Source organism: Chiloscyllium plagiosum, unplaced genomic scaffold (genome assembly GCF_037043375.1).
Source record: "Chiloscyllium plagiosum isolate Xiang-an unplaced genomic scaffold, Cpla_swu_hap1 HiC_scaffold_29, whole genome shotgun sequence".
NCBI lineage: Eukaryota > Metazoa > Chordata > Chondrichthyes > Orectolobiformes > Hemiscylliidae > Chiloscyllium > Chiloscyllium plagiosum.
In genome coordinates, this window is record NW_028270167.1 from 32,737,148 (window position 1) to 32,756,863 (window position 19,716).

General features: G+C 43.7%; 1 protein-coding gene across 3 annotated transcripts in view; it reads right to left on the reverse strand.

The window, feature by feature from the left end:
• robo4 (roundabout, axon guidance receptor, homolog 4 (Drosophila)) overlaps positions 1-19,716 on the reverse strand; it is a 138,475-nt gene that overhangs the window by 49,951 nt on the left and 68,808 nt on the right. For all 3 annotated transcript variants that reach the window (XM_043676848.2, XM_043676846.2, XM_043676849.2), the window contains exons 8-10: positions 17,788-18,013; positions 14,403-14,524; positions 2,906-3,077 (exon numbers count right to left, since the gene is read on the reverse strand). In XM_043676848.2, the coding sequence (XP_043532783.2) occupies positions 2,906-3,077; positions 14,403-14,524; positions 17,788-18,013 (520 nt within the window). The remainder of the gene's footprint in view (positions 1-2,905; positions 3,078-14,402; positions 14,525-17,787; positions 18,014-19,716) is intronic.

A 19,716-nucleotide genomic window follows, 5' to 3' on the forward strand; every position in this document is an offset into this window, starting at 1 on the left:
TGTCCAGGTGGGGCGGATTAGCCATGGGAAGTGCAGGGTTACAGGGATAGAGTACAGGGGCATGGATCTGGGAGGGATGCTGCTCAGAGGGTCAATGTGGACGCGATGGGCTGAATGGCTTTCTTCCATACTGTAGGGTCCTATAATCTGATCTATGATACAAGTCAAAGCTCAGTGAGCAGCACACACCCGTGGAGGTGGTGGCCTGTCAGGAATGTCATTGGACCAGTAATCCAGAACCCCAGGCTAATTCTAGTGATACAAATTTGAATTGCAATTCAGTAAAAAAAATGCCTAGCCTAATAGACAATAAATAATAGGTGCAGGAGTAGGCCATTCTGCCCTTCGAGCCTGCACCACTCTTCAATATGATCATGGCTGATCATCCTTAATCAGTATACTGTTCCTGCCTTATCTCCATAACTCTTGATTCCACTATCCTTGAGAGCTCTATCCAACTCTTTCTTAAATGAATCCAGAGACTGGGCCTCCACTGCCCTCTGGGGCAGAGCATTCCACACAGCCACCACTCTCTGGGTGAAGAAGTTTCTCCTCATCTTTGTCCTAAATGGTCTACCCCATATTTTTAAGCAGTGTCCTCTGGTTCGGCACTCACCCATCTGCAGAAACCCATCTCCAGAGTGTCCAATCCTTTAATAATCTTAAATGTCTCAATCAGATCCCCTCTCAGTCTTCTAAACTCAAGGGTATACAAGCCCAGTCGCTCCAGTCTTTCAGCGTAAGGTAGTACCACCATTCCAGGAATTGACCTCGTAGTACCGTCATTCCAGGAATTGACCTCGTAATGATGACCATATATCCACCATTAACTGTTGTAAAGACCATCTGGTTTACTAATGTTCTTTGGGAAAGGAAATCTGCCTCCTCACCTGGACTGGCCTACCTCTGATTCCAGATTTCACAGCAATGTGGCCGACTCTTAACTGGCCACTAGGCAATTAATGCCCAATAATGCACATACCCCTTGCATGATGTTTTTTGCAAACATGCCAGAGACACACAAGGTCTTGCCCACATAAGCAAAGCTGATGCCAGTGCAGTACAGTTCTGAGGGAGTGCTGCACTGTCGCAGGTGCCATTTTTCAGGGGAAATGTTAAACCGAGGCCTGAATCCACATCAAGGTACCAGCAAAACATGTGTTTGATCCTGCTTTCTAGAAGTTTCTGCACAGACTGCAACAAATGCTTCAATATCCTGTAGATTCAGAGCATTCATCCAAGGGATAAATCTTGCTTGCTATCTCACAAAATTCATCTCCTTCCTTCAAGGAGTCAGCTGTCGAAGAAAGGCCATGCAAGCTGAAATAACTCCAGAGAGGCTGGTATCTCATCACCAAGTCACCCTTCCATTTACACATGGAGAGGCCTTGGCACTGAGCTCCCTCACAACCAACTTTCACAATGAACAGGACGTCTGTTAAAAATCAAAAGGGGCAGTTTGTTTCCTTCTTCTGGACTGGAGAAAGATAGCACATGAGAATCATAACTCTTCAGCCAGAGCTAACTGATTAGATTTGATTAACAGCCCCAATCAGGGAGATCACACTTCATAAGGTCCTTGTTACAATCACTACACAGCAAAGGCATTCTCACCTTGTGAAGCATGGACTCTGCACTGGGCTGCTCCAGGAAGTGAAGTGACCCAAACCCATCACAAAGGCAATTTTCTGAAGTATATTTTCTAATCAACCAATTCAGAGATGTTATTATCCACCTCTGGAGCTAGTGGGACTTGAACCTGTACCTCCTAGCATAGAGGTAGGGACACTACTCACTAGAATTTCAGCTATAGCCCTTTTTGAGCCTCCTCTTGATCTTCTACGGGAAAACTTTGAGAGTTCACACACAGTCCCTAATTGGATGGTGGGCAGACCAACCTACTATTGGCTAATACAAGCAAAGTGACTGCAGAGTGGTTTCCGCACAGTGCAGGATTGCAATCCCCAACTGACGCCAATGTCAGGTTCTTAATCCAATCCTAAAATCCTGCTCAGCACATGTTCTAGGAGGGTTTACTGAGACCGAGTGTGTGGGAGCAGAAATGGAGTTGGTAACACATGATATGGGTCTTTAAGTCCCCCGACGTGGTGAAGAGAACTGACTGGCACACCCCAACCTGACCAAGTATTATGGACCAGACTGGGCCCCCCAAAGTATATTATGGAGATAGCCTAGACCCTCATGTTTATATTTTTAAAAACACAAATGTAAGGCATCGTGTTCCAAATATGATTCGATTAGTCCACCACTAAGCTTTAATCAATACACACTTTAATCTTACGACAAAGTTGAGATACAATGAAAAGAAGAATTGGCATGACTTTACTCTATTAAACTCCTGAACAAAATAATGGATCGTTTAACCACTAATCACCAATTGTTCCAGAACAGGCAGCTTCCCATAAACACACCCTTTGGCACAAAATGCAATTCAGCAGAAGAGTTATGATTCTCATGTGCTATCTCTCTCCAGTCCAGAAGAAGGAAACAAACTGCCCCTTTTGATTTTTAACAGGAAGCTTCATTGTCTCTAGCAGCAAAGAACTGAAGCTTTTAGCTCAAGCAGTCAGCAGAAACCTTCTCACTAACTGAAAGCAAAACTTAGAAGTCTTCCTGGGTCTGTGTTAGCCCTTACCCCACCCACTCATGATTCGTTTGCACTATTTTTAAAAAAACCCAGAAAAAAGTCAGTTGTTTATCAACCACCTGTCTGAAGGAGACATTTCATCTCCACTGTGACCACATTCATCTGCAAGAGACACAAGACAGAACATATCTCTTAAAGGGTGAATACTGTCATACAAGGAGTCAGAGAACCCACAGAGCTGAAAGAAATCGAAAGAGGGCTGGGTACAATGAACAGATGACGATCTCCTTTACTGACCTAGATAGACAGATTGTGGTTTGGTGTGTACTCCAACTCCAGCACCATTGATGGCTGCGATCTGCACATGGTACTCAATCCCAGAATTCAGTGCAGGAATCTCCAGGCGGTGTGTACTGCCATCCACTGTCCAATTTCTGTGATGTTGAGTCTCATTTCCAAAACACCAAACCTGTCATAAAAATGTAAAAAAAAGAGGAAACACAGCACTTTATATCATTTAGAGTGTGTGTATTTTAAGTGTATTTTAAGTGTGCAAAACAAGGCACAAGTTTTGCTTTTTGACTTGCTCCTCTCAAGATTTTCCAAATGGTCACTTGCTGATTTTCAGAGCTCCTTTTCCATTTTCACTAACTCCTTTACAAGGTCACATTACCTTCTGTGTTTACATTGACGTATGTGGTGCATAGACTCATACAGAAGCAGAGTTAGAAGAATACATCAATATCTTGAACAATTGTCAACCCTCCATTAAATTTAAAGCTATAACACACAAGAAAATCATTAATTTTCTGGACTCTCAAATTTGGCACAGCACAACATGCAAGTTAGCAACAAAGTATATTAACAAGAACGCACATAAGCCATCACTCTTGATACACCTTCCAGATTGAGGAGGTCACAACTAATGTATTTCCAATGCAAATTCACAATGCTAAAATGTTCTAATCAACCAATACTAATATAACTCAGTCTGAGATTGAAATTTAAAATTGACATAATGTCTGCTACAATAGCATCAACTAAATTTCTTCCTCTGGATGTACATTAGTTTGCTGAGCTGGAAGGTTCATTTTCAGATGTTTTATCACCATACCAGGTAACATCATCAGTGAAGCACTGGTGTTTGTGGCCTGCTTTCTATTTATGTGTTTAGGTTTCCTTGAGTCGGTGATGTCATTTCCTGTGGTGATGTCATCTCCTGTTATTTTTATCAGAGGGTGGTAAATGGAATCCAAGTCAATGTGTTTGTTGATAGAGTTCCGGTTGGAATGCCATGCTTCTAGGAATTCTCATGCATGTCTCTGTTTGGCTTGTCCTAGGATGGATGTTTTGTCCCAGTCAAATTGGTGTCCTTCCTCATCTGTATGTAATGATACTATGTATGATATTATGTATGTAGTGATTTTTATGGGTCATGTCTTTTTGTGGCTAGTTGACGATCATGTATCCTGGTGGCTAGTTTTCTGCCTGTTTGTCCAATGTAGTGTTTGTTACAATTTTTGTAAGGTATTTTGTAAATGTCATTAGTTTTGCTTGTTGTCTGTATAGAGTCTTTCAAGATCATTAGCTGCTGTTTTAGTGTGTTGGTGGGTTTGTAGGCTACCATGATGCCAAGGGATCTGAGTAGTCTGGCAGTCATTTCTGAAATGTCTGATGTAGGGGAGAGTGGCTAGAGTTTCTGTATGCATTTTCTCTGCTTGTTTGGTTTTATTGCTGAGAAATCAGCGGACTGTGTTCATTGGGTACCCATTCTTTTTGAGTACACAGTATAGGTGATTTTCCTCTGCTCTTTGTAGTTCCTCTGTCCTGCAGTGTGTGGTGGCTCATTGAAATAACGCTCTAATGTAGCTTCTTTGTGGTTGTTGAGATGGGATTTGACTTGAACCCCATTTACCACCCTCTGAAAAAAAGAACAACAAATGACATCACCACCGGAAATGACGTCACCATGGGAAAAGATGTCACCAACTCAAGGAAACCTAAACACATAAATAGAAAGTGGGTCACTAACACCAGTGCTTCACCAGAAGCTCACTGATGGTGTTAGGAGAAAGTGAGGACTGCAGATGTTGGAGATCAGAGTCAAGAGTGTGGTGCTGGTAAAGCACAGCAGGTCAGGCAGCATCCAAGGAGCAGGAGAATTGACATTTTGGGTATAAGCCCTTCTGCCCGAAACATCGATTCTCCTGCTCCTCAGATGCTGCCTCACCTGCTATGCTTTACCAGCACGACACTCTCATCACTGATGGTGTTACCTAGTAGGGTGACGAAATATCTGAAAACAAACCTTCTAGCTCAGCAAGCAAACTTACACCCAGAACCTCAACCTGAGCTACAAGTCTTCTCAAAACTCATTAAATTTCTTCATTGTTTAGTAGCTGCTGAATATATGTAGCTTTAATGGAGAAATTCTACCTTCATTTGTAAGTGATTTGTTACCTCATGATTTCAGGGTTTCCCAGCTGCCAGTCAGCTGAGGGTTCATTTGTTAACAGGTTTGAAGTCCTCACTTTTGCCTAGTTGATTTTAACCTTACTGCGAATCCTCTTGCATGGTTTGAAAACAGCTTTGTCTTCTTTGCAATCTCTGCCTCAGATATAGCCTTCCCTTCTCTCCCACACTCCTTGTAGCCTCCCTCTGACTCCACACACCCATTTTGCAAATGTCTCCCTCACCATCCTTGCAGCAACCTCCAACTCATTTCCACCCTTGCAGCCAACTGCTTTGGTGAAAGGGTGGCTCCCAATCTCTACAGAGAAGTGGCTGGGCACTGAACTCCCAGCAGATAGATGTCAAGTGACGCATTTACTTATTTAGCTTACTGTTTTGGGCAGCACAATGGCACAGTGGTTAGCACTACTGCCCCATAGTGCCAGCGATCTGGGTTTGATTCTAGCCTTGGGTGATATAAGCTTTTCAGTAAAATACATTTAAAATATTTAAAAATGCCAACTCTTTCCACTTACCTCCTGCCTGCCAATTAGCCCATTTCCCTGCATGCTACCTCTCCAGTGAGGGAGGGATATGAATGAGGGAGTGTGAGGAGCTGAGAGTGAGAGGTTAGGGAAGTGAAGCAGTGAGTGGGAGAGTCAGATGACAGGAGAGGGTCAAGGCACAATAGGGTCAGGGAGCAAGAGAGTGAGGGGAAAGTGCACTCCAAAGTGACACCAATCAGGTCACAGGCACTACATTGGGCCTGTTGTGAAGCCATAAGACCATAAGACATGGGGGATAAGCAAGCCTATCAACCCACTGAGTCAAGTCTGCTATTCAGTGCCTGATCTGATAATTCCCAACTGCACTTTCCTGCTTTTTCTCTATAACTCTTGATTCTCCTACTGATTAAAAATCTGTCTACCTCAGCCTTGAATGTATTTAACATCCCAAACTCTACAGCCTCTAAACTCATGACCCTATCCAAGAAGAAATTCCCCCTCATCTCTGTTTTAAGTGGGTGACTCCTTGATCTGAGATTATACCCACTGATCCTAGACTTTTCTACAGTGGGAAGCAACATGCCAGTATCTAGCCCGTCAGGTCCTTTAAGAATCTGATAGCAATCAGGTTACTCCCATTCTTTGAAACGCCAATGAGTATAGCCTAACATACTCAACTTCTCCTCAATAATGTAAAATAAAAGCTAAGTGCTCTTCAATGACGACCTCCAAGATGGCGGCACCAGCCCGGTAGATGATGTTGGGTCTCCTGAGTCCGTCTGCTCCAGGCCACAGCATCCTTCTCTTTCTCTCCTTTCTCATATTTTTCTTTTTTTCATCTTCTGACATCATGGAGAAGCCAGAGCAGTGTTAAATGGGTCGTCAGCTGCAGCTGTGGTGGTGCTGGGAGTGAGGATTCCTGGCTTTGGTAGGCCTGAAGTGCAGGGATTCCTTGCAGGAGCCTTGGAGCTGTGATTGAAGACCCATTTTCCAGAAGATGAACTCTATTTGTGTAACTTATTTTTATCCTTTTGTAACTCAAAATGGTGTCAGGTTCTGGTGACAAAACACCTCTCATTGGATCTTTTTAGATATATGTGACAGTAAATAACACATAATGGCCCCATTGTATACACAATGTTAAATTGGAATGATGCTTTTTCAGGCAACTTAAAATGGGGCTTTTATTGTATACAGAAAAACACCTAGTTACCTAACCTGGTAAACAAGCACATCATCCAATATCAGAGAGTGAGGACTGCAGATACTGGAGAGTCAGAGTCGAAAACTGTGGCACTGGAAAAGCACAGCAGGTCAAGCAGCATCCGAGGTGCAGGAGAATCAACGTTTTGGGAATAAGCCCTTTGCTTCAGGTAGTGGTTGGCCTGGTCAGATCCAAATTAAGACGGTCTGAATATTATCTGTAGTCCATGCGAGATAGGTCGGTTGTGTAGGCAGCGCTGAGGAAGGTCATGTGGCTGTGGTAACGGGTCTGCTTCAGGATGTGGCTGAAAAGCTTCAGGGCAGACGAGATGACCTGGGGGGGGGGGGGGATGCAGTGAGAGGGAGACTCACTGAGATCCTTGTAGAGCGAGGAGGAGAACTTCTTCCCATGAAGAAGCTTCGCAGTAAGGTTACAGCGACTAGGAGAAAGTGAGGACTGCAGATACTGGAGAGTCAGAGTCAAGAAGTGCGGCTCTGGAAAAGTACAGCAGGTCAGGCAGCATCCGAGGAGCAAAAGAGTCAACTTTTCGGGAATAAGCTTCTCCATAAGCAGTTGTTATGTAATACTCTGACCCTGGCATTCTCAGTGCGCCATAAATAAGTCAACTAGATTGCCAAAACATCAAATTATTGAGCTAACCTTCTACTGCATATGAAGGGATAATTTGGATACAGCAGACTGCTCATCACATTACTTTTCCCCCATGACCTATTCATAGAAGTGAGGGGAAAATAAAGCATTTACAAATCCTGGGGTCAGCATCGGTATACACTTAAGGTACGCATCAAACAGGAACAATATGACCACCAATTAAGCATTAACCACATGCAGTTTTACTATAAGCAGCTTTCATATTTCCTTCATAGTTGCACAAAACTATTGTGGACGTTTTAAGCGAATGGTGTTGAAAAGGTCAATTCCTTATTTTGGGCTCATTTCATGGTCTTGGGCCCAAGCCTCTTGAGATCATTTACTGTAAACAAAAGTCTCGAGGGAGAAAAGTAGCAATTTTGGGATTTAGAATCAGGGCGAGGATGTAGAAAAGGGTGGGAAACCTCCCGGGAAATGAATTTGGAAGACACCATTTCTGCCAACCATTCCAACTCACAAAGGCAACACCGTTGTACAAGTACTCAGCATTTGGACTGCCAGCACCACCCCCACTATTCCCAACTTTGGCTGAAATTACAACATAAAAATAAAAGCTATCTTTCTAAGTTTAGAATCTGCACTCACATTGTTTATAAAATCCAGCTTCGAAGCCCAGGGATTCAAGCTATAAATGGAACACAATGGGAGGAATCTTAGGAATTTACACAGTTGGTGAGGAGCCAAGCGAGAGATTTTCGACTGCAATTTTGCAATAGTCAAAACAATTGTAAGCAGAATGTGGCTGAAACTCTGGGGGTTGGATTCCTTGTCAAAACAACCACCAAATAGGCCAAGAGTCAGAGGTGCTCACAGTGACAATAGCTTTTCAGGTCATTTGGAATAAAAGGCTTTAATTCTTTCCAATGAAAGGGATCTGGAAATATAAGATCCTGCAATAATGCTGCTAACCGGTAAGAGTGTACACCTGCTCCAACTCCTCCACCTCTGGATCATCTTTCGGGAGATCAGGTGGGACCCTGAAGGTGGCTTTTCCACATTCTCCTGCATGCGATGGAATGACATCCCAATCATAGACGAGGGACGTGGGGTCTGCGATTAGAGCTTAGATCCCAAACTGCAAGACTGGTGCAACATCTTTAAGGTGCAACATGTTATTGACATGGAGAAATGGTTAAAGGAAGGACACCTCCATTTTAGTGTCTTAGAGTAAGAGAGATGTACAGCACAGAAACAGACCCTGTCCATGCTGACCAGATATCCCAAACCAATCTAGTCCCATTTGTCAGCAGTTGGCTCATAACCCTCTAAACCCTTCCTATTCATGTACCCATCCAGATGCCTTTTAAATGTTGTAATTGTACCAGCCTCCACCACTTTCTCTGGCAGCTCATTCCATACATGCACCACCCTTTGTGTGAAAAAGCTGTCCCCCTTTGGTCCCTTTTAAATCTTTCCCCTCTCACCCTCGTTCTGGACTCGCCCACCCCTGGAGAAAGAACTTATCTATTTATCCTATCCATGCCCCTCATGATTTGATAAACATCTGTAAAGTCTCCTCTCAGCCGCTGACCCTCCAGCCCCAGCCTCTTCAGTCTCTCCCTACAGCTCAAACCCTCCAATCCTTGCAACATCCATGTAAGTCTTTTCTGAATTCTTTCAAATTTCATAACATCTTTCCTATAGCAAGGAGACCAGAATTTGGAGTGCCTCCTCTCTCATTTACTATGGAGAGTCAAGAATAGAGCCTAGTCCATCATGGAAATGAGTCTTCAATCCATTGACTTCATCTATACTTCCTTCTACCTCATGAAAGCAACCAACATCATCAAAGACTCCTCCCACCCCCACTATACTCTCTTCCCTCCTCCTTCGTCAGGCAGAAGATACGAAAGTTTGAATACACATATGAACAGATTCAAGAACAGCTTCTTTCCCACTAGTATCAGACTTCTGAACGAACCTCTCAAATGTTAATTTGGATCTCTCTCTCTGCACCTTCTCTGCAGCTGTAACACAGTAGCCTGCACTCTGTTCTGCTACACTGGTGTACTTGGTATGGTACAATCTGCCTGGATAGCACACAAAACAACACTTTTCACTATATCTCAGTTCATGTGACAACAATAAATAAATAAATCAATATTTCCCATGGCATGCTACTGTTGCTGTGAGGTCTCTGATTGGCCTTCCAATCTCAGGAGCCCACGTACCATGTTAACTTGATGAAGTGTTACCTCTGGCTACTCCAGAGATTACCACAAAGAGTGATTGTTTCCCCGCACGCTCCCTGACCAAGGGGCCTCAGTGGAGAAATCTAACCCAGTGTTTCCCACCACATTTCAATCAAAGGCACAAGATTGAAGCAGAGAATAACTCTGAGGAAATCCCTGGCCGTAAAGTTAACCCTAATGGCTGAGTGTGCTGATGCTGAGAGCCTTGGATTGTGACCGAGGAGGCCTAACCTTCCAAATTTGCATTATTAAATAACTCTCAATTGTCAATGACTGACTATCTGATTAACCGGAAGAAGTCTGTGGACATTGTCCCCATGATTTCTGTACATGTGTCAGCAGCAGGGAAGTGACATTTTTCCTGTTAAACCCTTCTGACTGCAGATACAAATGCTGTGAATCACTACAGAAGAGCGAAAAGAATAAGCTGGAATTGAAGCACAAATTACTGTAAACTTCCACTTATACGGCACAGTGGTTCAGTGGTTAGCACTACTGCCTCACAGTGCCAGGGACCTGGGTTTGATTCCAACCTCGGGCGACTGTCTGTGTGGAGTTTGCACATTCTCCCCGTGTCTGCGTGGGTTTCCTCTGGGTGCTCCTGTTTCCTCCCACAATTCAAAGTTGTGCAGGTCAGGTGAATTGGCCATGCTAAATTGCCGATAGTGTTAGGTGCATTAGGCAGAGGGAAATGAGTCTAGGTGGGTTACTCTTTGGAAGGTCGGTGTGGACTGGTTGGCCGAAGGGTCTGTTTCCACACTGTAGGGGAATCTAATCTAATATGTGGAAGAAGATGAAATGAAACACTAGGAAGTGCACAACACAAGCATAGTGTTTAATTTTTCTGTGTTTGATTATGCAAGTCTGCTTACTATTGATGTTTACTGTGCTTGATTGGTTAAGCTATAGTGTTCTTTCACAAAGTGGTGAACTATTGTAGGAAGAGCTGGAAGTCAGAGTTAGAAGTATCAAAAGTACTATAAATAAAATCTGTTTTACACACAGAGAATCTCATGCCATCTCTGCATGACTCTGAGAGATAGAAAACACACAAAAATTATCATTAGTTCCATGACAATTTAAGAATTTGGCCAATCACGCTCTGATACTACTGCCGTGACTTTGTGTCCGTTTATCCAGGGATCGCTGGAATCAGGAGGGAAGGTCCCTGGACTGTGCTGGGTTAGCTGGGCAATGGTAGTGACACTACAAATTGACTCAGTCCCCCAAGAAGAAAGGACAATCAGGCAGACTTCCTGATGAGTATCCACCAGATTTCCAGACAATTTCTTGTAAATGAAAATTATGCCGCAGTGCAGTTCTGGCATTTTGTTTACTTGACAACCAATGCACATCTCTTCACTTGATTAATAAAGGTGCTGCATCAAGTTGCATTCCCAAAGAGTTCTGGAAATATTCAACAAAAATTTAGACCCTGAAGTATCTACTTCTCATAAGTATAAGGGTCTAGTACCAGCATTTGCTTGATGTGGAAACAATAAGGTATTGGCAGACACTTGCTATGGAAGGCAGGTCTGTTCAATATTAGTCATTTTGCTCATTGTGCTGAAATCAAGATTCATGGTGTCGTTCTTTGCTTCACGGGAGCTCAGACTGGTGGAAAAGGTACCTCAAGCTTAATATCATTAATTTCTCATTAATCATATTATTGCATCATCTCCATGATGCTTTTTGAGCTCCAGGGACATTCTGCAACATGGGTTAGGCTCTTATTTATATTTTTCACCCATTTTATTTTGTTTCTCTCACTTGTATTCCTTGCAGTGTGGCCTTCCAGGGACACTCACCAACATTCAACAAGGCAACAAGCATTGTGTTCACAAGGTCCTGATGGCATCACCACAGATATTCAGCAGGGTTTAAACGAGGTGACAAATGACCAACATTGTTCAGCACTCAAGTTCAAAGCTAATTCAGCACTTAGAACTTGGTGGGAGTCTCTCATAATCACACAGGGTGAGGTAAGTCACTTTCCAGGGAAGTATGGTGGTTTCTGTATGTTATTGTGACACACATGGTATTCCTCTGTGGGGCCCAGTCTGCCATCGTCATTGTCATACCCTTTCATCTTTGTACCATTTCTCAACAAGCTTTTAAGCTGAAATAAAATAAAGGATGCTAGCGATCTAAAACAAACAAAAACAAAAATTACTGGAGAAACTCAGTCGGTCTGGCAGCACCTATGGAGAGAGAAAACAGAGTTAACATTTCAAATCCTGCGACCTTTTTTCAGAACTAGAAGCAGCTGAGAAAAGGTAGTATTTAAACTGATGATGGGGCTGTGGGCAGAGGGGAAAGGAGTGAGCAGAGAGGTGGAGAGCAGACCAAAAACGAGAGAAATAAGAGATTTGGTAGACAAAAGGATTGTTGATAGTAAGCTGGGAAGCTAGATAGGTGATCATGGAGCCAATGAGTAGGTGCAAAAGGGTTGCAAGGTCCCAAGGTGGAATATGAGGCGTTCTTCCTCCAGGCGTTGGGTAGTTAGGGTTTGGCGATGGTGGAAGCCCACGACCTGCACGTCCTTGGTGGAGTGGGAGGGGGAGTTGAAGTGTTCAGCCACAGGATGGTGAGGTTGGTTAGTGTGGGTGTCCCAGAGATTTTCTCTGAAGTGATCTGCAAGTTGGCATCCTGTTTCCCTGATGTCGAGGAGACCACATCGGGTGCAACGAATATAGTAGTTGACATTAGTGGAGATACAGGTAAATTTCTGTTGGATGTGGAAGGATACTTTGGGGCCTTAGACGGAGGTGAGGGGGGAGGTGTGGGCGCAGGTTTTGCAGTTCCTGCAGTGGCAGGGGAATGTGCCGGGAGTCGGGTGTGGGCTGGTGGGGGGGGGCGTGGATCTGACAAGGGAGTCGCATGATGGAATGGTCTCTCCAGAACGCTGGGGAGGGAAATAAATCCCTAGTGGTGGGGTCTGTTTGTACGTGGCAGAGGATGATACGATGTATACGGAGGTTGGTGGGGTAGAAGGTGAGAACCAGGAGGGCAGGGGGGTGCGGTCTGTCCTTGTTGCTTTGGGAGGGGTGAGGTTCAAGGGAAGAGGTGCGGGAAATGGAGGAGATGCACTGGAGGGCAATGTGGACCATGTGGGAGGTGAAGTTTCAGTCTTTGAATAAGGAGGCCATCTGGGATTTTCTATGGTGGAATTGGTCATCCTGGGAACAGATGTGGTGGAGGCGGAGGAATTGTCAGGATGTTGTGTGGTTTAAATGGGCAGTGGTGTAGACAAACTGCTACCTTCATCTCTATCTAGGTGGAACAGGGTCTGCGCATGGAAGGTGCTGGGGAAAGAGAATTGAAGGATTCTTGTAGGTGCTATATGCTGCAGCCACTGTGTGTCAGTGGTGGAGGAAGTGAATGGAAGATGGATTACCAATCTAGCTGTCTGTCTCCTGCAAGATCTTCCTTCGCTCTCCCCAAGTCTTGAAGACATTGACTCAATAGGTGCTGAGAGATACAATGGAACTCCTGCCAATCCACTGAATCAGGAAGTCGGTGCCATTGACATCATCATTGTGAACTACCAGAGAGGTTGGATTTAGAAGTCTTCAACCTGTTGTCACTGCCTCCCTCCCCCCACCTCCCATCCTCAATATAATGGCCTTGTTACGTGTAATGTTTGTTCTGAGGTGGGATAGGGTGTTGATAAGGGCTTGATCAAGTCAGGTCTGCTGACTCTGGAGACATGTTGGAGCAGTCAAAAGGATAGTGAGTGTCAAATCAGCCTGTTTTAAATACAGAAACATAGAAACTAAAAGCAGGCAAAGGCCATTTGGCACATTGAGCCTGGTCCTCCATTCAATATGATCATGGCTGATCATCCAACTCAGTCCCCTGTTCCTGCCTTCTCCTCTACCTTTTGTTCCCATATCCCTTATCGATTTCTTGAAAGTATTCAATGTTTTAGCCTCAACCATTTTCTGTAGCAAAAGATTCCACAGGCTCCCGACTCTCTGGGTGAAGACATATCTCCTCATTCTTGATGGCCATATCAGTTCTCTGAGACATCAGTGTTACAAAAGGCTCTCCAAACTTCACTCCTTATCCCCACCCACTTCTCATTCTACCTCATACGCCCATGCCACTTGATATCAGTCAGTTACTCCATGATACCTCTATAGACACTCAGCCAGTATCCATATAGAGATGTATAGAAATTAAGACTGTAACAGTGAGACAGCACTTACACGCTTGGAAGAAAGCACATTCATGAAACCTATTTAAAGGTTTTAAATCACCTCAAGTGAGCAATACATTATTGAAAAAACAAACCTCTGTTTATAATCACTTTAAAGACAGCTTTTCCTTTAATACTATTAATATTCCTTTAACCAATTAATACTGGCAGTCTCAAAGTTTTGTCTTCTGGTTGGGTTTATAGGAGTCCCGTTGTCTCTTAAATGTCTTGGCAGTAGTCTGTGTATATTTTAACAATAGCCTTTTATTTACAGACTAACTGTTTACACATTTTGTATTTACCTAGCTCAGAGTTTCTCCCCAGTGTGATCTCTATAACAGCTCTTTCTCAGTCATCATCTTCCATCATGGTTCAGTTCTAATCTCTTAGACACATGCTGTTAATTCATTACTTCACACTCACGACGATGTTAACATTTTCTCAAATTCCAGATTTCTTAATTGAATTTAAGTTCCTTAAGGTGGAACTGATTAGATATCTTCAGGTCCCCCTGAATTGTCCCGTATACACGGTGCACATTGCATTCCTCATCAGTTTGTAATCGTACCTTGTAACCTTTAATGATGCCGTTGTGTGACTCAGGAGGAGGGGGTTCCCAGCTGATCACAATGCTGCCATTCCTACTTTCCGTCGTTGCTACAATCACACTGTGGGGAGCAGCATCCGGCACTAAACATCAAGCACAGGAGACACCGTGTTAACAGCAAATACCAAACGCTCACATATGGGCAAGAAATGAGCCTCATTCCAGATGAAGGGCTTATGCCTGAAACGTCAATTTTCCTGCTCCTCAGATGCTGCCCAACTTGCTGTCCTTTTCCAGCACCTTGAATATGGGCAAGAAATGTCCAAACCGACAAGCAAAAGATAGATTTTTGGGAATTAATCACTTATGAAAATGTAATGCATGAGGATTACTCTTAGGAAGGCTTCAAAATATTAACATTCAATGTGGGTCTGTACCTAGAATTCACAAATGCTGAGCTCCTGTATCTATCACCATAAGCAAGCTAATAACGAGTCCATTGGAAATAGAGAACAAATCATCTCAAAATTATATTTCTGCTTTTTAAAAATTCTTTTATGAGATTCTGATATCGCTGGCTAGACCCATGTTTGTTCTCCATCCCTGGAGAAGTGGCGATGAGCTGCCTTCTTGAATTACTGCAGTCAAAGTGGTGTAAATACCTAAACAGAGCTGTTAGGAAGGAAGTTCCAGGATTTTGTCCCAATGACTGTCAGGATGTTGTGTGGTTTAAATGGGCAGTGGTGAAGCCAAACTGCTACCTTCACCTCTATCTAGGTGGAACAGGGCGTGCGCATGGAAGGTGCTGGGGAAAGAGAATTGAAGGATTCTTGTAGGTGCTATATGCTGCAGCCACTGTGTGTCAGTGGTGGAGGAAGTGAATGGAAGATGGATTACCAATCTATCTGATTGCTTTGTTCTGAATAGCGTTGAGCTTCTTGAGTGTTGTTGAAGGCTGTACTCACTCAGGAAAGTGGAGAATATTCCATCATACTCCTGACTTGTGCCGAATAGACAAGTGGATAGGCTGTGGGGAATCAGGAAGTGAGTTATTTGCAGCAGTATTCCCAGGTTGTTATACCTCCTATACCTTTGATGTTCACTTATTCTATTGATATTGGGACAGCACCACTCTCCAAAGGAACCTTTACCATATGCAAGGTATTTAAAATGAACAACACTGAGTGACAACTCTCGTCACATCCTATAACATGAAGAGAAAGGCAGACACATAGGAAGAAAGAGCTTGCATCAACTTGCAAGATGAAAATGTAAGTGCAATGTGATGACGATCAGATAAACTATTTTGGTGATGTCGGTTGAAGGAGAAATACCACTTTCTACTTTTCAAAATGCCAAAAGCTATTCAAAGAGTGTTGGAGGTAACTCTATAGGTGGCATGGGTTCCTCTCCATTATAAGGTTCCGGTTTGAAGTCTCACTACAGGGCATGAACAGAAAAATCTCAGCTAATCGAATGCAGTACTGAGGAAGCATTACACCTATCTTTCAGTTGTAGAATTAAACCAAAGCTCCATTTGCTTACTTGGGTAGACATACACATTCCCATAGTGTTATTTTGAAGAAGATTTACCTCAGCATCCTGGCCAATACTTAGTTCGTAACCAACATGAAAAACAGAATTGGTTGTTATTCCACTGCCACCTGTCAGAAATGGCTGAATGTGAATTAGTTGAGTGAATTACAGATTATGGTTTCAAAGAGTGCTTCGCTCGGCTGTAAAACACTTTGGGGAGGTGATCATGACAAATAAGTCAAGCAAAGGTTGACAATGGGGATACTAGGATGGAGTTTTCTCCTTCCTGTAGATGGTGTCAAGGGGAAATAATTGGGTGAGTTAGCCCGGGGAGATAGCCATCCCCATTTTGCTGTGGCACAATTATGTTTTGGGCAAGAAGATCCCTGGGAGAGTTTTCTCAACCCACCGCCAAATAAGACCTTTAGCTGGCTACGTAGTGGACATTTTAGAGCCTCAGCTCACCACCTCCCTAATCCTCTGCCTCCCCAACAAGCAAGAAAGCTAGCTAGCTTCCTGTATGCAAAACCTGAGTGACCCACTGGAGTTGTTTGGTGGGGTAGGAGAGCTCCATTTGCCCTCATCAAAGTATAGACATGAATGGGGGGACAGGAGATGACATCTGGAAGCCATACTGCTGTCATTGCCAAAGTCTCCTCCTCCCCTCCTACCCATGCCCTTGACCCACAAACCCAACCTCACAACAAGAACATGGTAGCCCACAAACCAACCAACACACTAAAACAGCAGCTAATGAACTTGAAAGACCCTATACAGACAACAAGCAAAACAAATGTCATTTACAAAATACCGTGTAAGGACTGTAAAAAACACTACATTGGACAAACAGGTAGAAAAGTACCTATCAGGATACATGAACACCAACTAACCACAAAACGACATGACCCTCTCTCACTAATATCCTTACATACAAATGAGGAAGGACACCACTTCGACTGGGACAACACATCCATCCTAGGACAAGCCAAGCAGAGACACACACGAGAATTCCTAGAAGCATGGCATTCTAATCGGAACTCAATCAACAAACACATTGACTTGGACCCAATTTACCACCCCCTAAGAAAAAGAACTGGAGATGACATCACCATAGGAAATGACATCACAACAGGAAATGACATCACCAACCCAAAGAAACCCAAACATATGAATAGAAAGCAGGAATCATCAGCAATGCTTTGCCCGGAGGCCCACTGAAGATGTTACCTTGTATGGTGATGAAACATCTGAACATGAACCTTGCAGCTCAGCGAGCAAACCTACATCCAGAACCTCAACTTGAGCTACAAATCTTCTCAAAACTCACTAAGAACATTAATGATCTTGACGCCATTGGATCCCCGAAAAGTAGGCCTCGACCCAGAAGCCACCAGGCAATCAGAGGTGAACCAAGAGAACACTGTTGAGATCTGTGATAGGCTGTGAAACGTGCTGTCACTCATCTGTCAGCTTGCAATGAGGCGATCGGTGTCTGATTGGGCGGGTTATCTTGACAGTCACCATCTTACAGGCCCACCCAGCACTTAGCCACAAAGAATAGAGGATTCTACCACTGGGCTAACTTCATATCTGAGAAAGGCATGTCTAACACTATACAATTTCTTCTGTGCTGCATTGAAGCACCTGCCGAGACTCTTTGTACAAGTATCTGGAATGGGATTTTAACACTATGTTCTGACTCAGAATCAAGAGTGTTATCAATTGAGCCACATTATAACAGCAGAAGAGCACTGACGGTAAGCCTCAAACCCCTATAGCCTGTACTTCAAGTATCTATGTTCTAGACATGATATCCCTCCCAACAGTTATTACCCATTGTAGGGGGCAATCTTGAGTCTTCATGTCTCACCTTCCTCGGGAACCTTTCCATGCTTTGTATTGCTGTCTGGACTGCGGAATCTGCCACTGTATGCCTGAATCTTGAACTCGTACATGTAGCCCCTCTTTAGGGAAGTCAGGACCATGCTCCTCTCAAGGGGCTGGGCAACCTGCTGCTCCATCCATTCCACACTCAGAGGTAGCAGAGAACGAAAGGAAACCATAAATCCTTCGATGTATTGGGATGGGGAAATAACCTGCCAAAGGAGAGAAAACTGAATGAGTTTTGTGCAGATTGGTGAACTCCCTTTTTGACCAAGTAGCTTAAGTACATAGCAACAAAGAGAAAATTCATGTGGAATGACTGGGTTTAGCAATTCCTGATGATGGACATATGCCCGAAACATCAAATCTCCTTCTCCTTGGATTCTGCCTGACCTGCTGAGCTTTTTCACCACCACACCTTTCAACTCTGACTCTCCAGCATCTGCGGTCCTCAATTTCTCCCATTAGCAAGACTAATTGATCTTACGAAGAGCAGTATTATGAGGGATACAATTCTCATAAATAACCTACAACCTCCCTGTCCTGGTCACTATCTGATAGTGACCTTGCAGTTTTCTCTCCACCCTATCCATGATCTTATACTCCTCAATCAGGTGTCCCCTCAACCTTCTCTGCTCCAAGCAAAACAAACTGAGCCTATTCAGGCTCTCTTCACAGCTAAAATGCTCCATCCCAGTCAATATCTAGTGAAACTCCAGTGCAATCACACCCTTTCTATAGTGCAGTGACCAGAACTGCACAGTACTAAAGGTGTGGCCTAACCAGATTTCTGTACAGCTCCAGCATAACCTGTGACTAGACTGATAAAAACAATGGTCCCATGTGGTTTCCTGACTATGCTATTATCCTGTCCAGCCATCTGCTTGTATTTGTGGCCAAGCACCCCAAAGATCTCTCTGTTCTGCTGAGCTTCCTAGTGTTTTATCATTCATTGAGAATTCCCTTGTCTTGTTACTTCCTCCAAAGTGCATTACCTCACATTTATCAGGGTTAAATTCCGTCTGCCACTGATCTACCCACCTGACCAATCCATTTATATCTTCTGTTTTTTTTATCTTTTTATAACATTAGACCTTCCTCCTCACTGACAATCGCCTGGTCAATCTTTGTATCATCTGCAAGCTTCCCCTCAAGATGCTTACTACAGCATCGACAGTTCACATAAACAGCACTGATCCCTGAGCTACAACACTGCATAATACATCTCAGTCTCCCAAACAGTCTTCTACCACTGCCCTCTGTCTCCTGCCACTAAGCCAATTTTGGATCTAAATTGTCAAGTTACCCTGGATCCAACTTGTCAAGTTACCCTGGATCCCAGGTACTTTTACTTTCCTTATCAGTGTCCCATGTGGGACATTATCTAAGGCCTTGCTGAAATCCATTTAAACTAAATCCCCTACCCCACTCTCATTTGCACACATGGTCACCTCCTCAAAACATTCAACCAGATTTGTTAGGTATGACCTCCCTCCGACAAAGCCATGCTGACTATCCCTGCCTCTTGCCTCTTGAAATGGAGATTGATTTTCTCCTTCAGAGTTTTTTCCAACTGTTTCCCTACCACTGATGTGAGGCTCACTGGTCTGCAATTCCCTCATTTATCTCTTCATGAATAGTGGAAGCACATTAACTGTCCTCCAGTCTTCTGGCGCCTTCCTTGTGGCCAGAGGGGAATTAAATATTTAAGCCAGTGATTTCTTCCCTCATCTCCCACAGCAATCTTGGATATAACTCACCCGCACCTGGGGGTTTGTCCACTTTTAAGTCCACCAAAACCTCCAATATCTCCCCACTCCCGAGGTCGATATACTCGAGGACCTCAGTGCATATCCCCAAATTCTCCTTCTCCCGAGTGAAGACAGATGTGAAGTACTTATTTAATGCTTGGGTG